This window comes from Orcinus orca, chromosome 15 (genome assembly GCF_937001465.1).
Source record: "Orcinus orca chromosome 15, mOrcOrc1.1, whole genome shotgun sequence".
Lineage (NCBI taxonomy): Eukaryota > Metazoa > Chordata > Mammalia > Artiodactyla > Delphinidae > Orcinus > Orcinus orca.
Genome location: NC_064573.1, coordinates 61801556 through 61829024, shown reverse-complemented (window position 1 = coordinate 61829024; position 27469 = coordinate 61801556). Strand labels below are relative to the sequence as shown.

At 43.3% G+C, this 27469-nt stretch overlaps 1 protein-coding gene and 1 non-coding gene across 9 annotated transcripts in view; one reads left to right on the top strand and one right to left on the bottom strand.

Annotated features, from left to right (window-relative positions):
* The window catches only part of CEP192 (centrosomal protein 192), a 93559-nt gene that overhangs the window by 12988 nt on the left and 53102 nt on the right, over positions 1-27469 (bottom strand). For all 8 annotated transcript variants that reach the window (XM_033439493.2, XM_004276074.4, XM_033439491.2 and 5 more), the window contains 19 exons: positions 27331-27456; positions 26995-27138; positions 26830-26893; positions 26269-26408; positions 26077-26169; positions 25406-25524; positions 24307-24483; positions 22921-23011; positions 22552-22728; positions 19217-19477; positions 18844-18959; positions 17209-17318; positions 14386-14536; positions 10093-10268; positions 9356-9479; positions 7817-7922; positions 7175-7382; positions 4867-4946; positions 3679-3774 (listed from right to left, as the gene is read on the bottom strand). In XM_033439493.2, the coding sequence (XP_033295384.1) occupies positions 3679-3774; positions 4867-4946; positions 7175-7382; positions 7817-7922; positions 9356-9479; positions 10093-10268; positions 14386-14536; positions 17209-17318; positions 18844-18959; positions 19217-19477; positions 22552-22728; positions 22921-23011; positions 24307-24483; positions 25406-25524; positions 26077-26169; positions 26269-26408; positions 26830-26893; positions 26995-27138; positions 27331-27456 (2559 nt within the window). The remainder of the gene's footprint in view (positions 1-3678; positions 3775-4866; positions 4947-7174; positions 7383-7816; positions 7923-9355; positions 9480-10092; positions 10269-14385; positions 14537-17208; positions 17319-18843; positions 18960-19216; positions 19478-22551; positions 22729-22920; positions 23012-24306; positions 24484-25405; positions 25525-26076; positions 26170-26268; positions 26409-26829; positions 26894-26994; positions 27139-27330; positions 27457-27469) is intronic.
* On the top strand, positions 21344-21416 carry TRNAV-UAC (transfer RNA valine (anticodon UAC)). The gene has a single exon. It is a non-coding gene; the product is annotated as a tRNA-Val (tRNA).

The following is a 27469-nucleotide window of genomic DNA, read 5'->3' as shown; positions in this document are numbered from 1 at the left end:
TGTACAACAATATTTCAAAAAATAGAAATAAAATGTTAAAATAATGCAAACTCTTAAAAAAAAGTTATTAAAAAATTCTAGAGTACAAGACCTAAATGAGGAAGGTCTGACACCCCCCAAAATACAATGCAGACTTCCATGGAAATGCTTATGGGACCCACTGCTAGCCAAGTGGTGAAGGACTAAGGCCTCACACCTCACTAACTGCAGGGGACGAGAGGGTCCACAGGAAGGAAGGGGTGGGTGTGGGAGCAGAGGCAGAGGAGCCAGGATGCTGTGCCCACCAGAGCAGCTCTTACCCTAACTCACTTCAGAACATCACCCCGACCACACAGCTCCAAGTCAAACACACAAAATCTTTGTGTGCAGCATGTCAAAGGTCAACAGTGAGGAAGTTGAAGTATTTTAAAACAGTATTTTATAAATTTTACCAGCGTTAAGAGCTTTTTAATTAAATGTTTAGTGTTAAAAATACTGATTCCTAGTTAGGATAACAATAAATCAGTATCTTTGAGTCTGGACTTAACATTAAAATGCTTCATTGACCTAATTTCTGTGGACACGGAATCTAAGAAACAACTGGGCCTGCAGGCTGGGAGCACAGAGGCAGGAGCTACCGGGGTGGGGGACATGGATGACAGGGCAATGGGAGGATTCAGAAAGGATGGATACAACCATGCCCTGAATGGTGCAAGCACACAACCATCTGGAGCCACTGGAACCACAGCACCACACCTCCTACAAACCCCACTTACACTTCCTCTAACACCAATGAATAAAAAACAGAGGAGGGAAAACCACTACTGCATGTTCTACAACAAGCCCTAACATGCCTTAGGCTCATTTAGTCTCATCTCACACTGACCAACGTTTCACATAATTATGGTGTCTCAGTCATAACGAACTAATTGTTTTTTCCTTCTGGATCAGTACTCTATACAACCACAGTTGTGCTCTTTGGTAATACTTCCCTAAAGGGTCCCAGAGTGATGTGCTGTGCACATAAATTAAGTATCCAGACCTAGAGTGCATTTGAGAGATGTGATCTGACAATGTGGTGAGCAGCGACTTCAGTCCAGGATACACAGTGACGCACAAAACAAAAACCAGAGACCTCACGGAGGTTACATTTCCATGTCAACTATTATAAGACGAGAAATTCCTGGGAGACAATCTATTCCTCATTTTTCTTTTTTTTTTTACAGCTTTGTTCACATACCACATAATTCACCCATTTTAGGTGTAGTCAGTGGTTTTTAGTGTATCTCCAGAACTGTGCAACCATGCCCACAATCTAATTTAAAATACAACAATCCCAAAAGAAATCCCATGCCATGAGCAGTTGCCCACCCTTCTCCACCCTCACTCCCAGCCCCAGCAACCACTAATCTACTTTCTGCCTCTACAGATTTACCATTTTAGATATTTCCCATAAATTGAACCTTACAATATCTGGCCTTTTGTGGTTTCACTTGGCATGTTCATCCACGTGATAGCATGTTATTAGTACTTCATTCCTTTTATTGCCAAGTAAAATTTCATTGTATGGACACACCACATTTTGCTTATCAGTCGATAGACACTTGGGTTATTTCTACCTTTTTGAGCTATTGTAAACAAGGCTGCTATGAACATTTGTGTACAAGTTTGAACACTGGTTTTGAATTTTTTTGAGTATTTATCCAGAAGTGTGATTGCTGGACCATATGGTAACTCTACCTTTAACTTACTGAGGAACTGTCAAACTGGTTTCACTGTGGCTGCACCCTTTTCCATTCCCACCAGCAGTGTATGAGGGTTCCAATTTCCCCACATCCTTGTCAACACTTGATATTACTATTATTATTATTTTAAAATCACAGTCATCCTAGTGAGTATGAAGTGATCTCACTGTGGTTTTGATTTGCATTTCCCCAATGACTAGTGATTCTAAGCATCTTTTCATGTCTTTACTGGCCACTGGTATATCTTCTTTGGAAAAATGTCTATTCAGAGTTTCTGCCCATTTTTTAAACTGGGTATTTGTCTTTATATTGTTGAGTTGTTGCACTCTGGATACAAGTACTTTGATGCACTCTGGATACACTTGATGCACTCTGGATACAAGTACTTTGTCAAATACATGATTTGTAAATGTTTTCTCCCATACTCTGGGTTTTCTTTTCACACTCTTAATCGTGTCCTTTGATGCACAAAGTTTTACACTTTGATAATCCATCTATTTTTCCTTTTGTTACTTGAGCTTTATTGGTGTTACATCTAACAAACCGATGCTTAACCCAAAGTGGTGAAGATCAACAGTTACCTTCTAGCAGTTTTACAGCTTTAGCTCTTACACGTAGGTCTATGGTCCACTTCAAGTTAATTTTTATATATAGTGTGAGATAAGGGTTGAATTTAATTCTTTTGCACATGGATATCCAGCTGTCCCAGCACCACTGTTGAAAAACATTCTTTCCCTGTTGAATTGTCCCTTATTGAAAAATCAGCTGACCATAAATATGAGGATTTATTTTGGGACTTTCACATCTACATCACATATTTTATAGGTCTATCTTTATGTCAATACCACACTGTTTTGATTACCGTAGCTTTGTAGGTTTTGAAAATGGGAAGTGTGAAACCTCCAACTTTATCCTTTTCCAAGACTGTTTTGGTTATTCTGGGTCCCTTGCACACCCACATGAATTTTAGGACCAGCCTGTCAATCTCTTAAAAACAAGCTGGGATTTTCATTGGGACCTGTAGATGAGTTTAGGGAGCACTGCTGTTTTAATACCATCAGGTCTTCTGATCCACGCACAGCTCACGACTTTCCTGCTGGGGCTTCTCTGCACCTTCCTTTCAGATGCAGAACTTCTGCTGAGCAACGTGTGCTCCCTGCTCAGCTGCTTGTAGTCTGGGAAGTGAAATAAACTACGCTGGTAGAACTCTGTGTCTTTACAAGAAAGTCAGAAACCCTCTGGAAACCTGTTACACAGATCCAGTGAAGCACACAGAGTTTGTGACTCTGTCATTGCTCAAAAATTCTCTCATGGTCAGTTGCAAGCTCACAACTATGTTCTAATAAACCTTATTAGAAGTTTGAATCTCTGAGGAACTGGACCCATATCAAGTAAATGCTATAGTTTAAATGAGTTTTGGCTATTAGAATGAAAAAGGAAAAGTGTATTACTGAGGCCACGTGAACAACTAGCATCCCTGCGAGATACATGAAGGGGCCAGGTCAGGGCTACAAACAAACCAGAACTTACCAGGGCAGTGGTACTAAAGGGACCTGTCACACTTGCCCCTGAAGACACACTGTTGACCCCACATGAACACTGAGTGGTCTGCAACACTGGTAGAGTTTTCTGACTACAGCTGGTGAACAAAACCACTGTCTAGATCAACGCTACCAGAAGCGTGTTCTAAGCACTGGCAACCTGAGGCCACTTGAAGTGCTTACACCAGAATGTAAACCAACCGCACCACCAAGCACGGTGTTTTGTTTCACACAAGATGTCCCGCTGAAGAAGCAGAGCGCTGACCTGTGCTGCAGCTGCTCCTGCAGCAGCCTGGCTGTGAGCAGCACTGGTCCAGGTGGAGTGAACTCTTCTGGGTGGAAACAATGAGGCACTCCTGGCCAGCCAACACTGTGTTCTTACCAGACGGCTGTGAAAAGGTGTCAGAACTCACCTTCTGGACTCCATGGCTTTCCAGTACACCAGAAATAGGAGAACATCTGAATGCTGCATAGGTAGCTCTAAAAACATCTCCACTTTCATCAACTCCCTACAAAGACACCGTTTAAACAATCAAATAAAAAAACAAAAAAGTAAGCGGATCTATTCCAGTGACACCATTGCCTTCACGGTCATTGAGGTCAAACCAGCCTGTTTCATGGTGGGCCAGGAGCACCCTGGGCTTGGCTCACACCAGGCCTCACCTGACGCAGACCCTCATCCCACCACTGGTGGCAGTGCTCTGTAGGAGAGGAGGCTGCTCCCGCATCGGAGGACTGCCATTTCCTCAAAGACCCTGAAGACCCTGCTGAGCATGTGTTTCAACACTCCATACGATACCTGTGCTTCATTTTTTGTCAGTGGGCCCAGCACTATCTTTTTTTTTTTTTGCGGTACGTGGGCCTCTCACTGCTGTGGCATCTCCCGTTGCGGAGCACAGCCTCCGGATGCGCAGGCCCAGCGGCCATGGCTCACGGGTCCAGCCGCTCCGCAGCATGTGGGATCCTCCCAGACCGGGGTACGAACCCGCGTCCCCTGCATCGGCAGGCGGACTCTCAACCACTGCACCACCAGGGAAGCCCCCAGCACTATCTTTTACACACGTCTTGTTAACATTATGGCTCATAACCATGATGGTCAAACCAAGAAAAGGGCAAAGCGGCCACATCACACGTGACCACACACTTGGCTCGGGTGGTGCCCAGTGGCGGACACCACTTGCAGGGCACACAGGCTAAGACTCACTGGCAAGGAAGGTTCAATCCCGTCTCTGCACTCACTCCCACTAGGTGAAAACACACAGCAGCACTTGGAACTCAGGATAGAAAAGCACACACACAATGCCCTGGTATAAAACTTTTAAATATTTTTCAAAATAGTTATTTCAGATAAAAAGCAGAGTTGCAGGAGAGAGCATGAAACAGAACAAGCACGTATTTTCACATACATTCTCTAACTTGACTCTCAAAACCACCTTGTGAACACGACTGGGCAGGTTAGCCCCACTTACAAAGATAATTAAGTAAATGATGCAGGGGAACAAAAACCAGTAATCTCAACATATGCTCATAATTCAGATTTTGAAACATCCTGCATAAAGTTAAACATTAAAATGAGTATATCTGAGGCAATTATTACTGACCTTGACGTAAGGTGGGGCTAAGGATGACAGGTGCCACCTCACTTCTGTGTCACCGTGATTCTCAAGTTCCAGGTAACTTCCTAAAAGGAACACATTTAACAACTCAAACTCTTTGAGGGGTAAATAAACAAGCAGATTCGTGGGATAATTTGTGGAAAATACTGTGTTGACCTCATCACAGGGAAAAAAAACACTTAGATCCCTTGGAGTCCAACAGGAATAACATTATTTTCTAACAAAGTCCTGTCAGACAGATGCCCTATCTTGTATTTAATGGAAGTGCAATGCAAAAAGCTACTGAAGAACTACAGCAGGGTCTTCACCATGCGTGAACCCCTGGTGCTGCACAGGTTAAGAGGCTGCACGGGGTCAGAGTGCGGGCAGAGCCTGGCCCATGTCACTGTGGCCCTCAGCCGAGATGCCACACAGGGTGACCTGCATGCACCAGGCCTGCTGATGGCCAAGGGAGGAAAGTCAGCGGGCAGATGTGGGGTTTATTCTGAAGACAGACTGCAAAGGACGTGCTGACAGACGGGACAGGTGAACAGAAGGGAAGAGACATCAACTGTAGGGATTTGGCTCAACCAAGTGCACAAGCAGTGGTGCCACTGCTAACATGGGAAAGGCTGGAGAAGCAGGTTTCGTGGATGTGTGGGGTGCACATCTGGGGCTCAGGGCGAGCAGAGAGAAGGAACGGGATGCAGGCGTTAGGAGCCGGAAGAGGAGGAGGGAGCAGCACAGGCTCAGGAGGGGCCCTGAGGCAAGGTGAGCCCCGAGAGCTGCTCCAAGGGGGAAGGAGTGGCTGCCAGTGCTAAGGTCAAACTGACACAGACACACAAAAGATGCCCTGGATTTGGCAAAATCAAGCTTTCTAGTGACCTTGATGGGAGCAAGTTCAGGGCCTGGTTGGTGGCAGCAGAAGCGAGGGTGGGAGCACAACCCTGGCAGGAAGGGGCCAGGGAGGAGGGCAGCCGCAGCAAGGCGAGGGGCCGAGGGCACCCTGTCCATGAGTGACGGCAGGCATGCTGCCTCCTGACGGAGACGCTTTGGCAAAGAGGAAGAAATGCTGACAAGGGGGTAGGAGGGCCCGAGGAAGCCCTGACTGAGATGGCAGGAGCAGGTGGGCCCAGGTTCCCAGCGCAAGAGTCACCTGGGATGATCTCTAGATTTTCAACCATGTGTGAGGCAAAGGCAAGAGCCGGAAAGAGCAGGAGCAGGGAGGAGGGGGCAGCGGGGGCTGCGGCAGAAAAGCCTCAGCTGCTGGGGGCGGGGGCAAGCGGGGAGGAGGGTTGCAAGGGCCGCTGGGGAAGCCTGTGCTCAGGGCGTCTAGGGGCCCAAGTTGCGCAGCACTCAGGGGCAGAGACAGGGCCGGGGAGACAGTCAGGTTTAACCAGGGCTGGGATTCTGCCAGACGGGAATGCAGAGGGTGAGGGGCACAAGGCAGTCACGAGTGTTTGTGAGGGGTTACAGGGACAGAGCACAGAAGTAGAGGAGGGATAGGGGAGAAGTGCGTTGTGGGTGGGGCGATGGGCAGGGGAAAGGCCTGGAGGTCTGAATGTGGTCAGGCAACTGCTGACCCCTGGAGTAAGTGAGCTGGGAAGAGCCAGAGGGGGTGATGGGCAGAAGTGACAGGCTTGAAACTGAGTGAAAACACGGTACAGATCCTGGTGCCGACGAGATCCAGGAGGGACCCTGAGGGCAGGAGACTGAGCTGCAGTGGAAGACAGACCGCGAGAGTTGAGGAGCTGGGGGGCCAGGCAACAGGTGGCCCCAGACCCTATCTAAGTTGTCCATGTGCAATCCTAGACCCCAAGGCCGCAGGGAGAGCGCCCACAGGGCAGAAAGCACTACTCCGGCCCAAGGAAGCTCAGAGGTGCTTCACACACCACGTCACCATCCCCAGGCCCTGGGTGGTGGGTGTTAATCACAGCTGGGGAGGCTGGGCAAGTTTGGAGCCTGTAGTCAAAGAGTAACTGACAGAGCCAGGCTCCACCCACCTTCCTCTCCTCTTCAGCCACTAACTTAGTAGCAACTCTGGTCAAAGACCTAGTGAGAGTCGGGGAGGGATGGTTCTGATAAGAAAATCTAAGCCTCCTGGAACAGAGAGTTATTAAAGGCCTAAATTCAACACGGTACAATTTTTAAGCATCTGCAAATCCAGCTCATAACTGAAAAGATTTCCAGTGACTAACTGATTTTCTCTTGAAGTAGCGGGAAATCTGCACCTATCACAAACTACAGTTAACTAAGAGCGTTAGATCCAACGTACTAGCAGAAGTCTGAATTACGTAACCTTGTGATACAATACCTGAAGTCTCGCCAGGTTCTGTTGTAGGAAAAGTAACAGTCTTATTTCTTATCTCAACTCTTGTGGAAGGTGGTTTTGTCACTGGTTTTACCAGATGATTAACTGAAGGCTCTGTTTCTGGGGAAAGGATTCTAAATGGGCTGGAGGTCAAACAAGTGAAAAGTTCTTCTTGGGTCAAGTCTTCTCGAATTTGAACCTTCACAATTTTCTGAAATGAGCCAAACAAAAGGATAAGATGCAAGTGAAGCTGTTGTTTTTTTTAAAAAAAATTCCTATTTTTAAATTATGGTAGAGAAAAGTAATGCCAAACGAATGAAACACTGGTGAATTTAAAGTCCATTCAGATCCCAAAGTAGCTCTTCGACTTTATCCTTTCTCCCAACTCCCCTCTTTTTTCCAAAGCAAAATCTTCAAGTTAATGATGGCTTCCAGGCCCCACTCTCCACTGCTGCCCACCCAGGACACTTGTTCAGCTCACTAGTGGAAAAACTCTGCACTAACTACTCTATTTAATTAAGTCTATTTGGGCTGAAAGGACACCTCAATTCGATTTCTGAAATGTTAAGTGCTATCAGTGAGGATTACAAAACTTAAACTGCAAAAAAAGAGAAATGTTGATCAAAAAAAAGTTTAAAAAATTACCTTCTGTCCATTGTCACAGTGTATATAGATCAAGCCACTCCATGGGAACATTGAATGTTTTGTGGATAAGGAGGAATTAGGACTCACAAGAATTTGTAGGTTGCTCCTTGAAAGAAGAATTGAACACTGAGAACCAAGAATACCCTGTACTGGAACAGCAGTAACCACAAGAGTTACAAACACTGTCCTGTCAGTCACCAACTATTTCCTCACTGCTCAGAAAGAGCAGATAACAGAGGTAAGCTACCAGGCGCATCTGATTTGGCCTCAACCCCAACCCAGTGGCTGACAAAAAGCTGAGTGGTGTGAACCCAAGAACCTAAGGGCAAAGCTCATGTGAAAATGGACCACATCACTGAAATGCCATCTAAACAGCAATTCAAGTTAAACATTTCTGGAGCAAAAGACCAGTAACACAAAGGCTCTGAGCCGCCAATGATAAAGAACGAGCCGTCACGGTCACACAGCGTAACTGGAAGGGAAGAGAGGGTGGGAAAGGGGGTCGGTCAGGTTTTCTGTGCTCACTGTTCTCTTCAAGAGCTATGGGATGTCAAAGACGTAAATGTGGACGATGTAACTGGATTTGTGACTTAAGAGAAACCACCAGTTATAAAGAGAGGTCAGTACCCACGTCCAAAATGGCCAAGATGACCTCCCACTGCTAAAAGCTCAACGTGCAGGGTGATGGACAAGTCTCTGAATAACCTGTCCAGTCGTCTCCCAGCTTTTCACCCATTAACAGACAAACATTTAATTGACTGCTTTGGTCCTAGGAAACTTTCTCTGGAGTGTCCCCAACCATACCTTAACCCGGTCTTGGTCAAATCAACTCTCCTGAAACGCATACGCCATCATTTTGCAAAAGCAAATAAACTTCATGTTGCTCTTGTGCAAAGTTGCTATTCCCAAATGTGAAGCAACTTTCAGATGTGCGTATTCTGTGCCAACCCAGACACAGTCCCTGAGAAGCTGCAGAGCTGAGGCTATATCCCAATAATTAAGCTGCACAGAGAGGGCAGTTGCTCATCACCATCTGGCCCCCAAAGACTTCTTTTTACCTTAAAATATCCTTTGTAGAAAACGGCAAACTAGATTATGGCTCAGACGTATCAGAAGCCAGGAATCTGTGTCTGTAAAATGTCCTTAGAGAAAACCAGCAGAATAAGCTGCTAGACCCAAGGTGACAAAGGCAAGACCACCGGAGCTTTGGAGACCACTACCCTCATCACGTGCACAGCCACATCCCTGTGCTGTAATTCTGTAGGCAGAGCTACATCAGCAACTCTCCCCCACCTCACACGTCTCTCCACCCTGTTAGGCTGATACCGTAAACTGGCTGTGGACATGGTCTCCACCCGCTAAGAAGCATGAGTCTTGAACTCACTGTGGTCCCACAGAACCATGCATGGTGCTCTTTACAGAGTCAGCACACTGCAAAATTCTACTGAATAAATTAAAATGGCCTATTATTTGATCCTTAAAAAGTCACCATGCTAAAGCATCTAAATAACACCCAGGGGAAAGGGAGGTCATACTTACTCTGGTGCGATAAACCCATGTTGTGGTGTCACTGTAAGACAGTGTGCTGGCCAGTACAGCTCAAATTTCAGTAACCTAACAGAATTGTTTAAAATCTGGAAATGTCCAGTTTTTGCCATATCACCTATGACAGCAGATAAATAAAATGTTACTTACATTTAGCATTTGTGAAAAAGACGAAGGGTAATAAACAGTAAAAATAAATCCTAAATAAAAACACTACCATACTAACTCATTTTGTTTTCCCAACTGCCCAATTACAGAAATTTCAAATTCCTGGTAAAGCAAGACCTTCATTTACTCTTGGAAACTACAATGACACTGAACAAAGTTTAGTAGTGAACAAAGAAGAAAAAGGAAATCTGGTAATTGTTACTCCCTGTCTTGGGCACAGACATAGGTACTAGATTTGTTCCTACTCTGGACCAAGGGTATCAACGTTAAGGGTAAAAGAGGCCAAGTGCCAAATGCATTCTCAGTGGGGGATGGGGGCGTGGGGGGCAGGAATCAAGACCCCCGGATGGGCAGCTCTGCCACACAGGAGCTTGGCCTGGGGTCCAAGGCCTCGTGTCAGGATGACACTCTGGCTGGGTCTGTAGCAGGCAGGGGAGGCCTGGGCAAGCCACCAGCCACATCTGCATGGAGCCCAGGTCTGTCCTACAAGAGCCCTGAGGACAGAGCAAGTACAGCCCGGGCCCCAGAGGGACTTTCTGTCCTGTCGTTGGGGGCATACTCACAAGAAGGGGCGACTAAAATCAAGTGTTCAGGTTGGACAGCCCACACTTCTTCCGAGGCCGATTTATCTTGAGGTGGGCGAACAGCTTGTGAAAGAAGTGGAGACCCCTGAGGACCTTTCACTGGTAAAACATCCAAAGAAATGTTACCACCATGTGTCCCACAACTGCCAGATTCACTAGAGAGAGAGAGAGAAAAGAAATTTAAAATGATAAAGCAGACTGTGTCACATTTTTATATTAATTATTCATAAATCTGAAAACATAAAAATAAAAGTGCATTATATATTTTTCAGTGAATAAGAATCCTTCACATTGGGGTTTTCTTAAAGAAGTGTATAAAAAGTAAAGTACAGTATAGGTTAAATGTTACTAATCTTTAATTAGAATCTGCAATGATTTGTTTCCTGCCTTGACTTCTGCTGCCATCTGAGGTCTCTTAAAAGATTTACTAGAGGGACTTCCCTGGTGGTCCAGTGGCTAAGACTCCGCGCTCCCAGTGCAGGGGGCCCGGGTTCGATCCCTGGTCAGGGAACTAGATCCCTCATGCCACAACTAAAGATCCTGCGTGCCGTAACTAAGACACAGCACAGCCAAATAAATAAATGTTTTTTAAAAAAGATTTACTAGAAAACTACCCAGGGCTTCCCTGGTGGCACAGTCGTTAAGGATCCACTTGCTAATGCAGGAGACACAGGTTCGAGTCCTGGTCCGGGAAGATCCCACATGCCTCGGAGCAACTAAGCCCATGCGCCACAACTAGTGAGCCTGGGCTTTAGAGCCCGTGAGCCACAACTACTGAGCCCACGTGCCACAACTACTGAAGCCCGCGCGCCTAGAGCCTGTGCTCTGCAACAAGAGAAGCCACTGCAAATGAGAAGCCCGCGCACCGCAACAAACAGTAGCCCCTGCTCGCCGCAACTAGAGAAAAGCCCGCGCGCAGCAACAAAGACCCAACACAGACAAAAAATAAATAAAAAGAATTTCCTTCCTTAAAAATAAACAAAAATAACCTACCCAATATTAAGAATTTAAGAAAAACAACAAAACTCTTCAAGTATCTATAACTGAATAATGATAACTGGCTTTACAACGCTAACACCAAAAAACTTTAAAACAAAATCTTCTTGGCAAAAAACTACGGTTAAGAAATGCTAATAAAGTTTAGGAAGTTTTTTTACTAAGTGTTGAAATTGGGTTTTCTAATAAGCCTTAGATTACTAAAAAATTGTAATTCAACTAAATTTCGTAATCACGTGAACACATGACAACTGAAGTTCACTGGTGCGGTGACCAAGTTCACCTACCACACAGCAGGGCTACACCTGGACTCCAGTCAACACTTGGCGGACAGAGAGAAATCCCTCTCTTCACCCCTAATTCACTGCCCTCTGACCACCCCCCTTTCCAATCAGACCTATACCGCCCCAGAGAAACAAAGGGGGCACCAGCCAAACATCAGAAAACAATTTAAAAAACAAAGTTGATTACTGTTTGTTTAGCTTCCTAAGAACAAGTTCCTCACAACTGAAGTAACTGTCAAGGTAATTTTTTTTTTTTTTTTTTTTTTGCGGTACGCAGGCCTCTCACTGTTGTGGCCTCTCCCGTTGCGGAACACAGGCTCCGGACGCACAGGCTCAGCGGCCACGGCTCACGGGCCCAGCCGCTCCGTGGCATGTGGGATCCTCCCGGACCGGGGCTCAAACCGGTGTCCCCTGCATCGGCAGGAGGACTCTCAACCACTGCGCCACCAGGGAAGCCCTCAAGGTAATTTTTAATACATGTTAATACTATCTTTGACTATCTTAGGAAAAAAATTAACACGAACAGCATAAGGATTAAAGAAACCAAGTTGGCGTGAGTCAGAGGCACTAGGGTGATGGGGATGGGGGGAGTCAGCCCTCAAGTGGTGCCACTAAGACTTGCTGGTGTGAGTTGGCCACACTGGGCCCAGGGAGACAGACCATGTGAAGACAAGATTGGCTGAAAACAGGGAGACTGAGTAAAACGTAAACATATTGAAAATAATGGGGCCAGGCTTCTCAGTACTGGAGAAAAAAGGTACAATTATGGGAAGGAGGAAAGGAATCCATGTGTTATGTTAGATTAGAATTGGAGGTATCAGTGTAAACTCAAGATTTTAACACATTTATAAACAGAAGTAGATATAAATTGCACGTGGATTTGTATATAAACTCATATATTTCCTAGCTCTGTCCACTGAGCGGGCCTAGAAGCAAGGACACCTCAATAGCAATGAGCACGTTGCTGCCCATGTCCTCGTTTCCAGGCTGGACAGGCAAGTGAAGGACGAGCCTCGACCATCCTGCTGTACCTGTGAATAAGGAGGTGCCCAGAGGTGGTGTGGGCACAGGCAAAGGACCAAGGACCAGGTCAGGGGACTAAATAATGACAACAAGGATTAAGCTTGAATCCACGAGTCGGTCCTAATATATGTGAATAAGAAGAAAAAGGAAATTCCTTCCTCAAAGTAGAAAGATAACTAATAAATGCAGAAAGATGGGATAAGAAAATCACCATTTAGTAACCAAGACAGACATAATATGATTCAGGAAGCAATCCTCACTGGGTGCTCAAAGTCTCACAAGAAACAAGATCATTCATTGTCTCCAAGTTGTGTATTATAATATCCCTTCAAGATATTTATTAACTTTACAGCAGAGAAACCTGGCAAACACCACTTAAACAAAGTGATAAAAATACTGCTAGTAACAGGACAAATCAGCACTGTTCACCACTGAGGAAGCTTCACTGAGAAACCAACAGCATCATTCTGCAGGTCCTGAAGCTGTGAACTGAAATCGAGAATATTTTACAAAGTAACTGGCCTGTATTGTATAAAAACATCAAGGTACCTGGTAAGAAAGTTAGCAGCTGGCCTGCAGCCTACTTTTCCCTTTTTACCAGAAACGACCAGAGAAAAAAAAGAAAGATGGGTTGGTTAAATCACCTTGTAATCTTGCAAATGCCGGATACCACAGCAAATGCACTGGGGTCCTTAAAACAGGCAGCACCTGGTCTGTCTCACATTGCTTGTGGTAAAGAAATCTGAAACTTACGAATTTATGTGGCACAGCTGTTTGAAAAGCATCACATAAGTTACATAGTTATCAAAGCATAAAATACCTTTCATGATCAAAATAGTCTCTTGTGTGACACAACACACCCACAACTTATGGACCTTGTGTTAAATCTAAGCCAGAGGGGAGTGCTGATGTTACAAAGTAGATCTAGAAAGTACCATGGGCAACCCCAGGTTTCTCTGTGTTTCACCCCAAATTAGTACTGAAGCTTCATTCTGGAAAATACCTTTGATTCTGTGGATCGTACTTGATAAGCAAACCTTGTGTGTTTTCTCTGTTGTGAAAGACTGAGGAACTCTCTTCATTGAAAGAGAGTAAATGGACAAGCCAACCAAACGCACGTGTGATCTCAGATTAGATTCTGGACCAAAGAGGAAGTGGAAAGAGGCAGTTTCTTGTTTGCTGTTTGCCTTAACTATACAGGACACCACCGGGAGACTCCGTGGACCAGATGGTGGTCCTGTATCGCCGCATCAGTGTCCTAACCTTGACGGGCTTGCCGTGCCTATGAGGGGGAGCATCTACAGCCAGTTCAGGGCTACTGGTCATCATGTCTGCAAGTCACTCCTAAATGGTTCAGAAAAACCTGTATATACATGAAAGACCATAAGGCAGATGTGGTAAAACGTTACCAACTGCGAAATCTCGGTGCAGATAGCGTATGGGAGTTCTCTATAAAAGTAACTTAATTAATTTGTTTCTGGCTGCGTCGGGTCTTCATTGCTGCACATGGGCTTTTCTCTAGTTGCAGCGAGTGGGGGCTACTCTTCATTGCCGTGCACGGGCTTCTCATTGCAGTGGCTTCTCTTGCTGTGTAGCATGGGCTCTAGGCACGCAAGCTTCAGCAGTTGTGGCACATGGGCTCAGTAGTTGTGGCACGCAGGCTCTAGAGTGCAGGCTCAGTAGTTGTGGCACAGGCTTAGTTGTTCTGCAACACGTGGGAACTTCCCAGACCAGGGATCGAACCCTTGTCCCCTGCATTGGCAGGCTGATACTTAACCACTGCGCCTCCAGGGAAGTCCCTCTGTATTGTTTTTAAACTTTTCTGTAAATTTGGAATTCTTTCAACTTAAAAATAAAGATGAAATAAACAGTTTGAGACAAAACCCCAACAAAGCACAAGGTAAGAGATCAGCTCCAGTGTGAATCAAATAATCTTCAACTCAGATAAAAGATGTTTTGTTAGTTTTACCTTTTAGATTCCAAGCTAGGTCTGGAAGAAGGTGGAAGAAACTCTCTGTTAGAAACAGAATCTCTAAATTCTCCAATTACTGAAAGTATAATTTTACGCATGTTTCCATAAAAGAGCTGGACGTCATTGGGCCGCTGGGGAAGGTCATATACTGAAATAGAAAATAATGTTTGAAATACATGAATCTTCACATAATCACACCACCAAGTAACAGAGGCACTCATATATTTACATATTTTCTTGTATCTTCTTAGTTGGGGGTAGGTGACATTTGGATTTTTAACACTACGGATTAGCATCAATGACTGGCAGCTCAGGCTCTGGCCCTGGATTTGGATTACAGCCACGCCAACGCTCAGCCTGGGACCTCTGGCAGCTTCCTTCACCAGTCCGAGCCTCAGTCTCCTCACGGGAAGTACGAGTAACAACCTCTCTCAGGGCTGTGGGCACTGTTCTGACCCCCAACATAAACCAACCTGGTCAGTTTCCACAGCTCTCCGAGGCATCATCACCTCCACCCCAAATGAGGGGCCAAAACACAGAGGCTGAGAGCACACACTTCATAAGCGGCAGTCTCATAAAAACTTAAGTAAATCCAGAAACAGGCAGTATTAGTATAACTACATGTATTTAGATTGATCAGACAGTGCTCGAGGTTTATCCAAAGATAAACCTACCTGAATTTATATATACAAGAAATTTTAGAGAACATGCTTGTATTCTACATATAAATTAGATATTAAGAATTAAGTATTTTTAAGATGGAAACTCAGAAAGAACACAGGAAGTGTAAATTAAAATTTATATTAAATACATCTGACTATAAAAGTTTAATTGTGAAATTATTTGCCACAGTAATTACACATTTTACAAAAGTAAGATCGCTATGAATGCTTAATAGTAATACGCTCAAATGTTTTTCAAAATAATCATGTAAAAAGTTCAACCGCAACATTCTTATAGGGATCCATTACACCAACCAGCAGAAGACCAAGTGGGGCTGCTTCCTCCCCTCACCTGGACAGCATGCACACCACCTCCAGGAGCCCAATACTCCCTGATGTGCAACCTGGCCCCAAGGACCCACCTGAAGCCCCCACTCAACCCCATCACAGGGGGGTCTCAGCAGGTCACCTGAGTGCTTGGTCAGGTTTGTCAACATAACCCTTAACACACCCACTTCCTGAATGTTTGCACATGCAGCTCCCTCTGCCTGAATACCCTCCCCCACCCTGGTCCACACCTTCTCCTCCTTGTCAACCCCCTCCCCGCTTTCTCAGCAGAGTGCCACTTCTCCGCGGCCCCCAGGTCCCTAAGGACAGTTCTGTCACAGCACTTTCATGCTATACTTCGATCACCTGTCTCCCCCTTGGCCTGTAAGCCCCTAGAGGCAAGGGTGGCACCTTCTTCCCCTGTGACTCGTGCCCTGCACTCCCCACCAAGTCCACTCAGCCATAGAGTCGTGAAGCTGCGAGGGCTGCACACTCATGCTGCCTAGTTCTCATTAGACTTCACTGCTGCTGCTATGTGTCTGGGTCCATCTCCATGGCACAGTTCAGGTTAACTCTTTCACGTGGATCCTTCCTCTGAGGAAGGGATATGGAAGGTGAAGCTCGGAGGAGCTGAGGTAGCAGAGATGGGCTATGAACTGAGGTTCAGCTCCAAATCCAATGTTCTTTCCAACCATTTCAAATCTTTTCATTATTTTTAACTAACCCACCCTTGAAGCAGATGATCTAGACTCCCAATTTGCTGAAAAGATCATAAACTATTCTATATCACCTCTACATAGGCATAAATATCCTTTTCCTTTATCATTTCCCACTTCAGGAGTGTGTATTTCATCATTAAAAAACTAGAAAATAAAAATGGGGGGAAAAGACACTACCACCTGAAATTCTACCACCAGAATATAACCACTGTTAATATTTTGGTGTGTATACTCCTGCAATTTTACCTAGGTAACTATAAATAAGACATTAAATTATTTTTACCAAATGAGCTGGTGGGGAGTGCAGGGCATGAGTCACAGGGGTAGAAGGTGCAGCCCTTGCCTCTAGGGGCTCTCAGGCCAAGGGGGAGACACGTGATCTTATATGCAAAATTTTAAAATAATTCTTTTCTTAATAAATTGAGGAGCTTTCCATGTCACTTGATATAGAATCATATTGTCTGAATGCCTTGAAGATATTCTATTGCATAATTAAACGATCCCCTACTCTTGGGCGTTTAGGTTACTTCTAATTTCTTCCTATTATAAACAATACTGTGGTGAAAATCTGTACACATACTTTTACACAATTTGCATGTTTCCATTCTTATATTTTGTATGAGTCATAGATACCATTAAATATCTGAATTGCTCAGCTCAGTTCAAATAGGGCTAAACATCTAGATTAGAGTCACACTACCACTATCACATCCTCCATAAACTGCACAGCAGTCACAAGAGCAGAGAAATCTCAAAATGAGTGTAAGTTTGCAATCATGAAATCTTAAACGTAATAACTTGAGTTTAATCATAACCGTTCTCCTCCTCTATTCACAAGTCCACCCAAAGACTAGGTGCAATAACATATTAATAACATCTAACATTTACAAGGCAAAGCCCTCTCATCTGATCTTCACAAGAACTCTGTGTAGAGAACACAGACATTATTCCTCTCATTTTACAGCTAAGGAAACTGAATTTCAGTGATGTAATCTGTCCAAAGTCATAGAGTAAAGCTGTGACTCAAATTCAGCCTGATACCACATCTAAGCTAACATTCTTCCTCCTCACACACTGGACTCAGAAGATTTAAAATACGCTGAAATTCCTACCTTCAGTTACGAGCAGCTCGTCCTGAAATGCTTCCGCGAAGTCGATGTTCTGCAGCATGCTCTGGGTGGGAAGGAACTGCTTCCTCACCCCTGGTGTGTGCAGCATGGCTCTGCCAGTAGAGATTTTATTCAGAAGTCGTTTATACATACAAAATAACCTTAATTAGATTTTATTCATGCATCTGGAAAATCCCACTAACATGATACATTACTTCATAGATATTATGTCCTAAATCCCAATATAAGTAATTGAAAAAAAAAACCCTTGTTTTGGAAATTCCCTTAAAAGTTATACATGGTAGTACAATCATCAGTTTCAGTTAAACACATCAAATCAACCACTTCCTAACAGAAGAGTAGAAAAAAGATAAAATTAGATTCTTTTCGGGTCATACATTTTCATTATTTGTGAAAATTTGGTCAGTTAGAAATTTGTCTCAGAAAAAATAAGCCAAGAAAATGATACAAATAAAACATCAGAAGGGAATATTTAAATTACCATGTAATTCTGTTACTTTGACCTCTTCTAGAGAATTTTGAGGTGAGAGAACTAAAAAGTAAATTTCTCTATAAAACACAGATGTTCACAAACGAACGAAATCTCATTACTATAAATTAATGGCAAAGAGGAGTTATAAAGGAGTACGCTGATTTCTATATCCCAGTAGAGAGAAAGGAAAAAAACCAAAAAACTTGTGATCTAATTTCTCTAAATGCCAGTTTCTATTTCTAAAATACTCAACTGAGAGAAAAAACCACATTCAAAGTTGAGCTCTTCACTTCAGGTCTGTGCTATCATCATGTAGCAACTCATCACTAAACTCTTCTTAAACATTCTAACAGTCTTTCACAGATTAAAAATAAAACAGTTTCCTGAACTGTGTATCAGAATAAAACACAGCAGAGCACAAAGGACTGGAAGAAGGAAAGACTGGCCCACGCACACGCCCGACCTCCCGGGAGACAATGACTTCCTGCGAACCATGAACTGGCAGGAGCTTCACTTACCTCATACTCAGCTTTAGGCTAGGAAACAAGATTTTGTGACACAAGAACTCTGAATTCAACACACAGAATGTCTAAATCACACCTATACCTAAATAAAAAGTTGACAACATTCCAGCATATTAAACTACATTTAGATCAGATGTACCAAATTTTTTACAAGTACAAGCTTAAGTAGCTAGAGTTAGACACCCTACACATGTCTAAAATATGGCTTAATCCTCTGAAATGATTCTCAACACTCCCAGAAATGTTCCAAGTCAGGTGCGTTTACACAATACACTCTTTTCAGTAGTTCTTAAATCTTTTCTGAAACTGATCTGCCATCATTACAAAGACCGTCCTATGATGAAGTCCAAGGTCCTCTCTGAGCAAAGGAGCAGAGGCCCCTATATACGTCCAGAAAAGGATACTGCAAGGAAACCTGCAGACGAGTTTCCTACAGGTATTTCTACCTGTATTTCTCCTACAGGTAGCTTATCGGTCACACAAATTTTACCAAGATTTTTCATCTGCCAGTTCACTAAAATTAGTGAAACATCTTCTATAAATTCCAAATCCCAAACCACTGTCACAGCCTCTTTATTTCCACTGAATGGTCCCCACCATCATGTAAGGTAAGTGACCCACCTTCGGTACTGCTGTCTTGAAATTTCATCTCCACCAAAAAAGTATATAGTTGACAGTTCTGTGGTGTTTTTACAATTGTTTTCTCTGTCTGATGGATTATATATTATAGTAACATCCTGATGCCAAGAAAAAAATCAGGAGTGAATATTAAATATTTCTGAGTAAGTCATTTCACTCTGAATAAACTGTCACAGGAGCACAAACAGTCACTATAGACAAAGATGCACATGAAGAGTATTTCCAAGATCAGATAAGTCCTTCCACTCATACGTTCCTTTCAAATATGACTTTAGCTCTCCACCATAAAATACATAATTATTACTTTAACCTAAAAATAAGCTCATATTTTTAGTGCAGAGACTTTCATACTTACTTCTTGTGTTCTTTCCTTGAGCACAAATTTGTCTGGAAAAATCCTTAATACTCGAGGATTCAGCAAAACTTTTTTCTGAGAATCCTTAAAACCTACAGCTTTAACAAAAGCTGCTCGAGAGCCAGTGTTACGAACAGAAAAAACAATTCTACTTTCTTTGCCAGGCACTAAGTCATTCACTGTTACCAGGTAACTGTCAGATAACTTTTTAACATCTTCCAAAATCAGGTTACTTGTGCCTCCATATCCAGACAAAGGTATCTAAAAATACAGAACACATACATCCAAAATTATTTTTATGTAAGCAGAAAATAGAAGATTAAATTACGGTCAGAGAAGACAATAAAAACAGATTTACTACAATTAAAATTATTAAGCTTTGTGTACTTTGGCTAGTAGCTTCCCCACAGTCAATCTCTAGCCTTATAGTAAGGACTATGTTTTAAGGGAAAAACAAATCAATGAGCTACAAAATTATTTACCTTCCAATATGCCAAGCTTAGATGATAAAAGAACAATAAAAAGATTAATATTGATATGTTTGCTTAAGCAGTGTTCAGCATGAAAGACACTGGTATTTATAATTTACCCTGAAATGCATAAAATAAGATAAATTGATAGACGGTTAAATATGTGATAAAAGAAATATAGCACAATGTTAACTGTAGAATCTAAGTGGTAGGGCATGCAAGTGTTCACCATGTAATTCTTTCAAATACCCAATAATTGTGAATTTTCAATATGAAAAGTTTGGGGGGCAGAAAAATCTATGAGCATATAATCCTGTTAACTTCCGGTCTAGCAGAGTCAGAGGACTGTACCAAAGGGACCAAAGAGAAGCCCAGAACTCAAACAAGCCTCAGAGCACAGCCAACCCGGTAGCGAGGGGCAGAGTGGAGGCTCCAGTGCTGACCAGGGCCACCCTTGAGCTACAAGGCTCCCAGGGGGCTCAGCACTACCAGGAAACAAGGATTCACAGAACAAACTCTATGAATAGGAATGTAAGAAATAGGTACCCTGCTAGGAAACAAACGTTTCATACCCTTTGACATGCATTCCCTTAAAAATGAGCTTTCATTCCTAATTATTGAAATAAGTTCCAAAGAATCCTTTGCAAACTTAAAAACATCAGTAGCTTATTTCAAGTTGTTATGTACTAAGTAACATTTTGAAAAATTAAATTCAGGCTGATCAAAAATCAGTATTGCTTGCCCCTTAGTACAAATTAACAGCATTTTTAAAGGGCTTCAGATGTGAAGTTCCTGCAAATCCCACCTCATTCAGGGTGAGCTCTGCTAGTTCCAAGAGCCAAAAGTGTTTCTAATTTTTCTTTTCCCACAGCGTTTTGCAAGTAAATCTTAGGCAAGAAAATAGAAAGTAACAGGGAAAGTCAGCTTTTGAAAAAACTCAAAATCAGTATTCTTCCTATATTTTCAAAGTCTAAGGAGGGGGCTTCCCTGTTGGCGCAGTTGTTAAGAATCTGCCTGCCAATGCAGGGGACATGGGTTCGATCCCTAGGCCGGGAAGATCCCACATGCTGCGAAGCAACTAAGCCCGTGTGCCACAAGTACCGAGCCTGCGCTAAAGAGCCCGCAAGCCACAACTACTGAGCCCACGTGCCACGACTACTGAAACCTGTGCGCCTAGAGCCCGTGCTCCACAACAAGAGCAGCACCCCCTTGCCACAACTAGAGAAAGCCCCGCGCACAGCAACGACAACCCAACACAGCCAAAAATAAAATCAAACAAATAAATAAATTAAAAAAAAAAAAGTCTAAGGGAGTCACAAATAATTACTGACTAAAAGGTTAAGAAAAAGAATGATTAGGGCTTCCCTGGTGGCGCAGTGGTTGAGAGTCCGCCTGCCAATGCAGGGAACATGGGTTCGTGCCCCGGTCCGGGAAGATCCCACATGCCGCGGAGCGGCTGGGCCCGTGAGCCATGGCCACTGAGCCTCCGCGTCCGGAGCCTGTGCTCCGCAACGGGAGAGGCCACAGCAGTGAGAGGCCCATGTGCCGCAAAAAAAAAAAAAAAGAATGATTAAATAAAATGAAATTTGACTAATGCCCACTGACCCAAAGTTTCAACCAGAGAAACTGCTGCTCTAGAGCAGGCTTCTCAGGGACTTCCCTGGTGGTCCAGTGGTTAGGACTCTGCACTTACACTGCCGGGGGCCCGGGTTCAATCCCTGGTCTGGGAACTAAGATCCCGCAAGCCTCGTAACGTAACATAAATAAAATAAAATAATAAAAATAAATAAAATAAAATAAAATCCATCTAGAGCAGGGTTCTCAGCCTCGGCACAATGGCCCTTGGGCTGCGCCATTAGACATGGAGAGCCCTGTGCACTGTGGGTGTCTGGCTGCACCCCTGGCCTCCACTCACCAGGTGCCAGTTGTATCTTTTCCCACTTCCAGTGTGACAACCACAAATGTCTCCAGAAATTACCAAGTATCCCCTGGATGGTGAAACAGTCTCTGGTTGAGAACCGCTACTCTGCAGGCCTCATTCTGAAAATGGCCATTTACACCTTTTAACACCTCTCCCCACCAAAGCTCATGGGGCCATGTGAAGAGCTCCATAGAGAGTGTGTCCAGCTCCAGCATCAAATAAAGGTAAATTTGCCATAAATATCCATCCTTTTTAAAAAAAACTTCTAGGTGTTGTTAATCTTGTAATTTATCACACATCCACTCTGACTTCGTTGGAAACGACCAACATCGTAGTCCCAGCCCCACTGCCAACTAATTGCTTGGATGTTAGCTACTTTCAGGGAGCTCAGGCTTCATCCGACTACCCTGTCCTTCTTTCCTCTCCTCCAGGATTCATCATTTTTCTCTCTTAGTGCCCTGAATCTAGCTAAAGAAATGACTTGAAATCTTTTGAAATTATGCTGGGAAGAAACAAAATAGAAAAGCTCTTGTCTTTGTATCCCTGGTGTACGGAACAGAGTCTAACAAATGATGTCAATAGATACTTTGCTGAATTGAAAGAATAAAATTTACTTGGAAAGTCAACATCTTAAACATTTCCATCTGGATTTACCAAAAAATGGATTTCTGAAAAGTTGAGTACATTTCAAAATTTTCAAACCGAAATGAAACTTACAAGCATTAGCCAAGACCATTACTTACAGGAATACTCTGGTGGCTGCTTTTAAAATAGGGTAATCCTACAAGGTATATAATTACTCCCTAACTTGTTTGTAAATCTAGGTAATCACATATTTTGACTTATAAAAAGCAGAGTATATGTAATTTACCAATATTTAATCAATAGTTACAACATGTCATAAACTCCATGGGAGGGAAAAAAAAGCTATAAAATTATCTTACCGTGAACTTAAAGCCTGGTTGTGATCGAATTCCAAGTTGTTTAATTTCTAGTTTGGCCAACATACAAGATAATCGAGTAGGTGCAAACAACACAGAGATGTAAATGTCTTCTTTTGGACGAATCCTGATCTCACAGTTACTGGTCAATCGCTCTTCTGAACCAAAAGTGTGCCGAAACTACAATTAAAAAAAAAATCTCTGCATTAAACAGAGCAGCAGCACAAATAAAACATACCATTAACATGAACTCCTCGAAGATTAAGAACACAAGATGGCCTACATTAAGTGTCATGTATCTAGATGTTAAGTGTTAAGTGTCCTGGATCTAGAGAGAACGTGAGACAGAACAGAGCCATGCACTCCACAAACCTGAAAGCAGTCCTGGTCTTGTCCTCTAATGAGCAGTCGTAAATGTTGGGCTGACGATGTGGAATTATTTCTTAAAGCTAGTTTCTGAAGCCTAGAAACAATGACACAACTTAAATGTGGTTTTCCTCCATGGATATTGCTACAATCATAAAAACAAAGCCAATTAAAACTGACTGCAGTGCTTGGAGATGGACTGACTGCACAGGCCCCTTGAGCAGCCTGGAAGTGCCTCCACAGTCCCAGAACTCTACATTTGTGAGAACGTATGCTCAAGACTCACCTTATCAGAGAAGATTTTGGGTTTAGTCTCTCTCCTGTTATAGCTCCTTAGCTGCCCTTATTATTCATTCTCTATGTATAGGAATTATCTGTCTTATAAAATAGTAATCAATGAAAATTCAGATTACCAAATTCATTAAGTCATTAAAGTCAATACCATCCTCAGCTCCAAAACCTATCTTTCGTGGAAACAAGGGTCCTAAGCACATTGCTCAGATTTTTTACTTTAAGAGACTCATTTGCACAAAGTAGTCTTTTAAACAGCATACTGAACTAACCTTACTTTAAAAAAACTTACAGTGCAAGTAGAATGGATGTATGAATAGCAACTGGCTCACAGGATGAAAATCCTTCAGTCTTTGAAAATATATGAATCCTCTCTTCATTAGAGAATACAGAATACATGAATAAATCTCCATTTTACTCAAATTTTGAAGACTGGCAGTTAAATTATTTAAGCTGTGGTCTATGCCTTGTGCATTTGTGTTAAAAGGGAAAGGTTGCTGAGTTTAACCTCAGAATAAAATCAAAGACCTTTGGTTATCAGCACACCTGAGTACAATGGTTGGGAAAGACTTTCTGAAAAATATTTTTTTCATAAAAACAAAGCCAATTAAAACCAAGTACAATGTTTAAAGATGGATTGACTGCACGGGCATAGGAGCTACTGAGGAGGGCACAGTTCCTCAAACTCACGGCCATGCAGGACATTTCAGGAGCCTAGCTGAGAGGGGTCTTCACTGAGAGCTGCGTAAAGAACACGTGCCCCTTCATCAACTAGACTCTAACTCCTTAAATAGATGCAACGTCTCTGATTATTTCTTCTTCCCACCAGTCCCCAGGGCTTTCCAGAGAAGGAACCAAGACACACTTAATTGCCTAAGTTTGGTCATCAGCACAGAATTCACCAGAGCTTAAGAAAACTGAAACCTAATTTTTTTGGCTTGTATTTTAAAAATAGGTTAAAAATTTACTAAAAAATTTGTATTCATGATAGGATGAATAATGAATATGATAGTTTTATTTCAATTCTAAAAACATTAACATGGTCATCATCAACACAGGGAAGACTAGCATTATGTGATAACAGCTACAGTGTATACTCACTGTGTCCTGCCCAGGGGGACACCTCCCCACGCCAGAAACTGCTTGTTGGATAAAATCAAAGGAATAGCTGAGCAGCAAGATGCAGGCATCAGAGGCTTGTTTCCTGAAGAAACTACTTCACCTTTTAACATCACTTCATACTGAGGGCCAAACGACTGCACAAATATTTTCAAGATCCTAACAAAGAAAACCATCTAAGTTCAATATTCAGAATTCAATTCTTTTGACAACTATTGTCCTATGCGCTTCCTTCGTCCAAGAGACTGAGCTGGTCGGTGCTGAGGCTACACTGCATTCTCACCCTCACAGCTTACATTCCAGAGGAGAAAACAGACAGAGAAGGAGACGGGTACATGCCACAGGCCCATGCCATGAGCACAGCGGGAGAGAAGTGTATGGGTCACGGGAGACAGGGAGGGATCTGGGAAGGGATGAGGAAAGCCTCCTGGGTGGGGGTGCTACCCCGGTGGGCAGGTGCAGGCGAGTCCTCCCGGCACAAGTGTTCGCGTCCGAGCAGCCAGCACCTCTGCACCCAGGGCCAATCACGCGGAGGACAGTGAGGCACTCGGGGGCTCAGGAACCAGTCAGGGGGCTCGGCAATCAGGCAGGGGGCTCGGCAATCAGGCAGGGGATGGGCCACGTGCGTCTGAGGACAGCGGGCTAAGCTACATTTATCAAGCAAGTTCAAAAGCTGGTGACAAGGGTGCTCCAACCACTGTAAAGTGATATTCACTTATGATTTGGGTGCCAAAAAGTCACTGGCCTGGAAAAGATACAACTGTCAGTTGTATCTTTAACAACTGACAAGGTCAACTGAAGATTTCCTTGGTGAGAGAGAAGAAGTTAGTGAGAAACATCAAGATTGACGTGTTATTATTTACTTTTGTCAGAATATACTTGAAAATAGTGATTTCTTACTTTCTAGTCAGCTAGCTGGTTTAAAAGGAGATTTTCAGTAAGCAGAAAGATCTGAGGCTAAAGGAAAGAGGTGAAGCGGTGCTGTATAGGCGAGGTGAAGTGTGTACTCTGTCCCTCAGGCTGTGGGCCGGAGCACACCTAAATAAACACAAATTCGCCATGATCAACAGTCCTACGTTACCTTTCCTCACAGGCTTTGGGATCCTTTGGAGAAAATGAAACTATAACTTCGTGCTCTTCTCCAGGTTTAAGGAATAGTTTCTCTGGATCCACTGAAAAGTGACTTCCTTGATCTGGGATCTAAGTATTTACATAATTATAAGTCAACGCTGACCTGCAGACATGGCTTTCACACACTCACGTGCCTTGTCTCTCTCACTGACCACAACTGGGTATTCTACTCCCTCCCTGCCCAGCAATGCCCCGCCATCTTACTTTCTTGGAAAGGATACATCTTTCTTCTCTTCCATAACAAACTATCCCCTGCCCCATCCCTAATTCCTGGCCACCAACACCCCCTCACTCAGCCACACAACTCAGAAATGATGTCTACACATGTGGCTCCCTCTCCTCCACCCAGCCACAGGATGACTCGGTCTTCAGGAACTAATCTAGAGCTTGGTTCTTGTACCTATTACATTAGACATCCCAGCTGAACTTCCTAACCATTTGTTTTATGCTCGTGTAACACCAGCTCTGAAAGCCCGGGCTCAGATTCTTCTGTCTGACCACCCCTGCCAATGCCCCCAGCCCTTGAACAAGGTCAACAGCAGAGCAACCTTCAGAACCCAAGGAGACACTCACAGTCTCAGCCCGAGGAAATAAGTTACAGCCTCAGACACAAATTCTTACCTTGATGTCCAAGTGGACATCAATATTCCCAGCATTTTTCAAAGGTAAGTACTGCCTTGTTGACGAAGCCACACTGGCAAACAAGTGCATAGTCTAGAGGATGGGGTAAAACAGGCATGTTTTAAAAATGTCACACTTGGAATGAAATCAACCTGAACATAAAGTAACAGCAAAGTGAGGAGTTTAGGGTACCTGTAGGTCTCTCGGAGCGTGTATCCTGGCTATTCCTGTTCTTGCTCGAAGATTGATACTTTTAATGACTGGTGTAGGGTTTGGACTATCAACTTCTATATCAACTCTTGCCAAGAATTCTTCTGCTGAGTCTAGAATCTCTGTAAAAGGTCATTCTTTTAGTTCAGACACCAGAGTTATTTAATTCTAAATGCCACACATGGCCCAACACTATGCCATCAGGGGGCACAAAAAAATCTTAAAATGACTGTTTAAAGAACTCAGAGAGGAACAGAAATGAGTGGAGGAGAAAAAGGAAGAAAACATCTAATTGGTAGAGGAGGTAACATCAATTAACAGAAAAGACCCCAAAACGTTTTCAGTGGTACTTGCTTGGATTATCCAGAATTGGATGGGTTTGACCCAAAACAGCATGCTCTCTGCCCAGCTTGAAAACAACATAAAATATCTGACAAATTACAATAAATATTTGACAATTTACTGACAGGAGAAATAAGCCTCAACTTTGCAGTTTATTTAGCTACGGAGTAAAGAAAATCCCATAAAACGTAAACATGATACCTGAAGAAGTCATCTGTTTCTTTGGACTATGGAAAAGAACCCAAATTATCAGAAATTCTGGATCCTGTAAAATAAAAAAATATTTTCATACACAGTGAAAGAAAAGTAGTTGGAAACTTAACTTCCTCCTTGATTCTAAATCAGTCCTTCAATCCCCCAGCTCACCTGTCCGTCATCGCTGGCAGGCATCAGATGGTTGATCACCGAGGGGGCGGCCAGCTGAGCAATCGCATGGGCATAAGGAACAGCTTTCAGAGCTGTGTGGATGGGTTCCTTGGAAAAGGTGAAGCAGCGCCAGGCTATGGCGTTCTGTCAGAAACAGGAGAAGCCGCTTCAGTAGAGCCAATGGTGTCATGTTGGTGTGATGCTAAATTTGTTCAAAGATCCTTAACAAAAATATCTACTTTCCTAAGAGAAGTTAGCCAAGGATTCTACTAGCTGCATCTACAACTCTAAGTCAGTGTGCTCTGTAAAGGTTTCCTCCCCGAGCACAGTACTTACAGCATTAATAATGAGTCTAATTGGGATGTTGGCGTGCGTCTTGTTTACCAGCTTTAAAGGCAGAGCTTTCCAGCTTCCATAAGTCAAGTCACCAAAATCAAGAACATCTTTCTTTTCTGTTTCTACCTAAATTATGGGA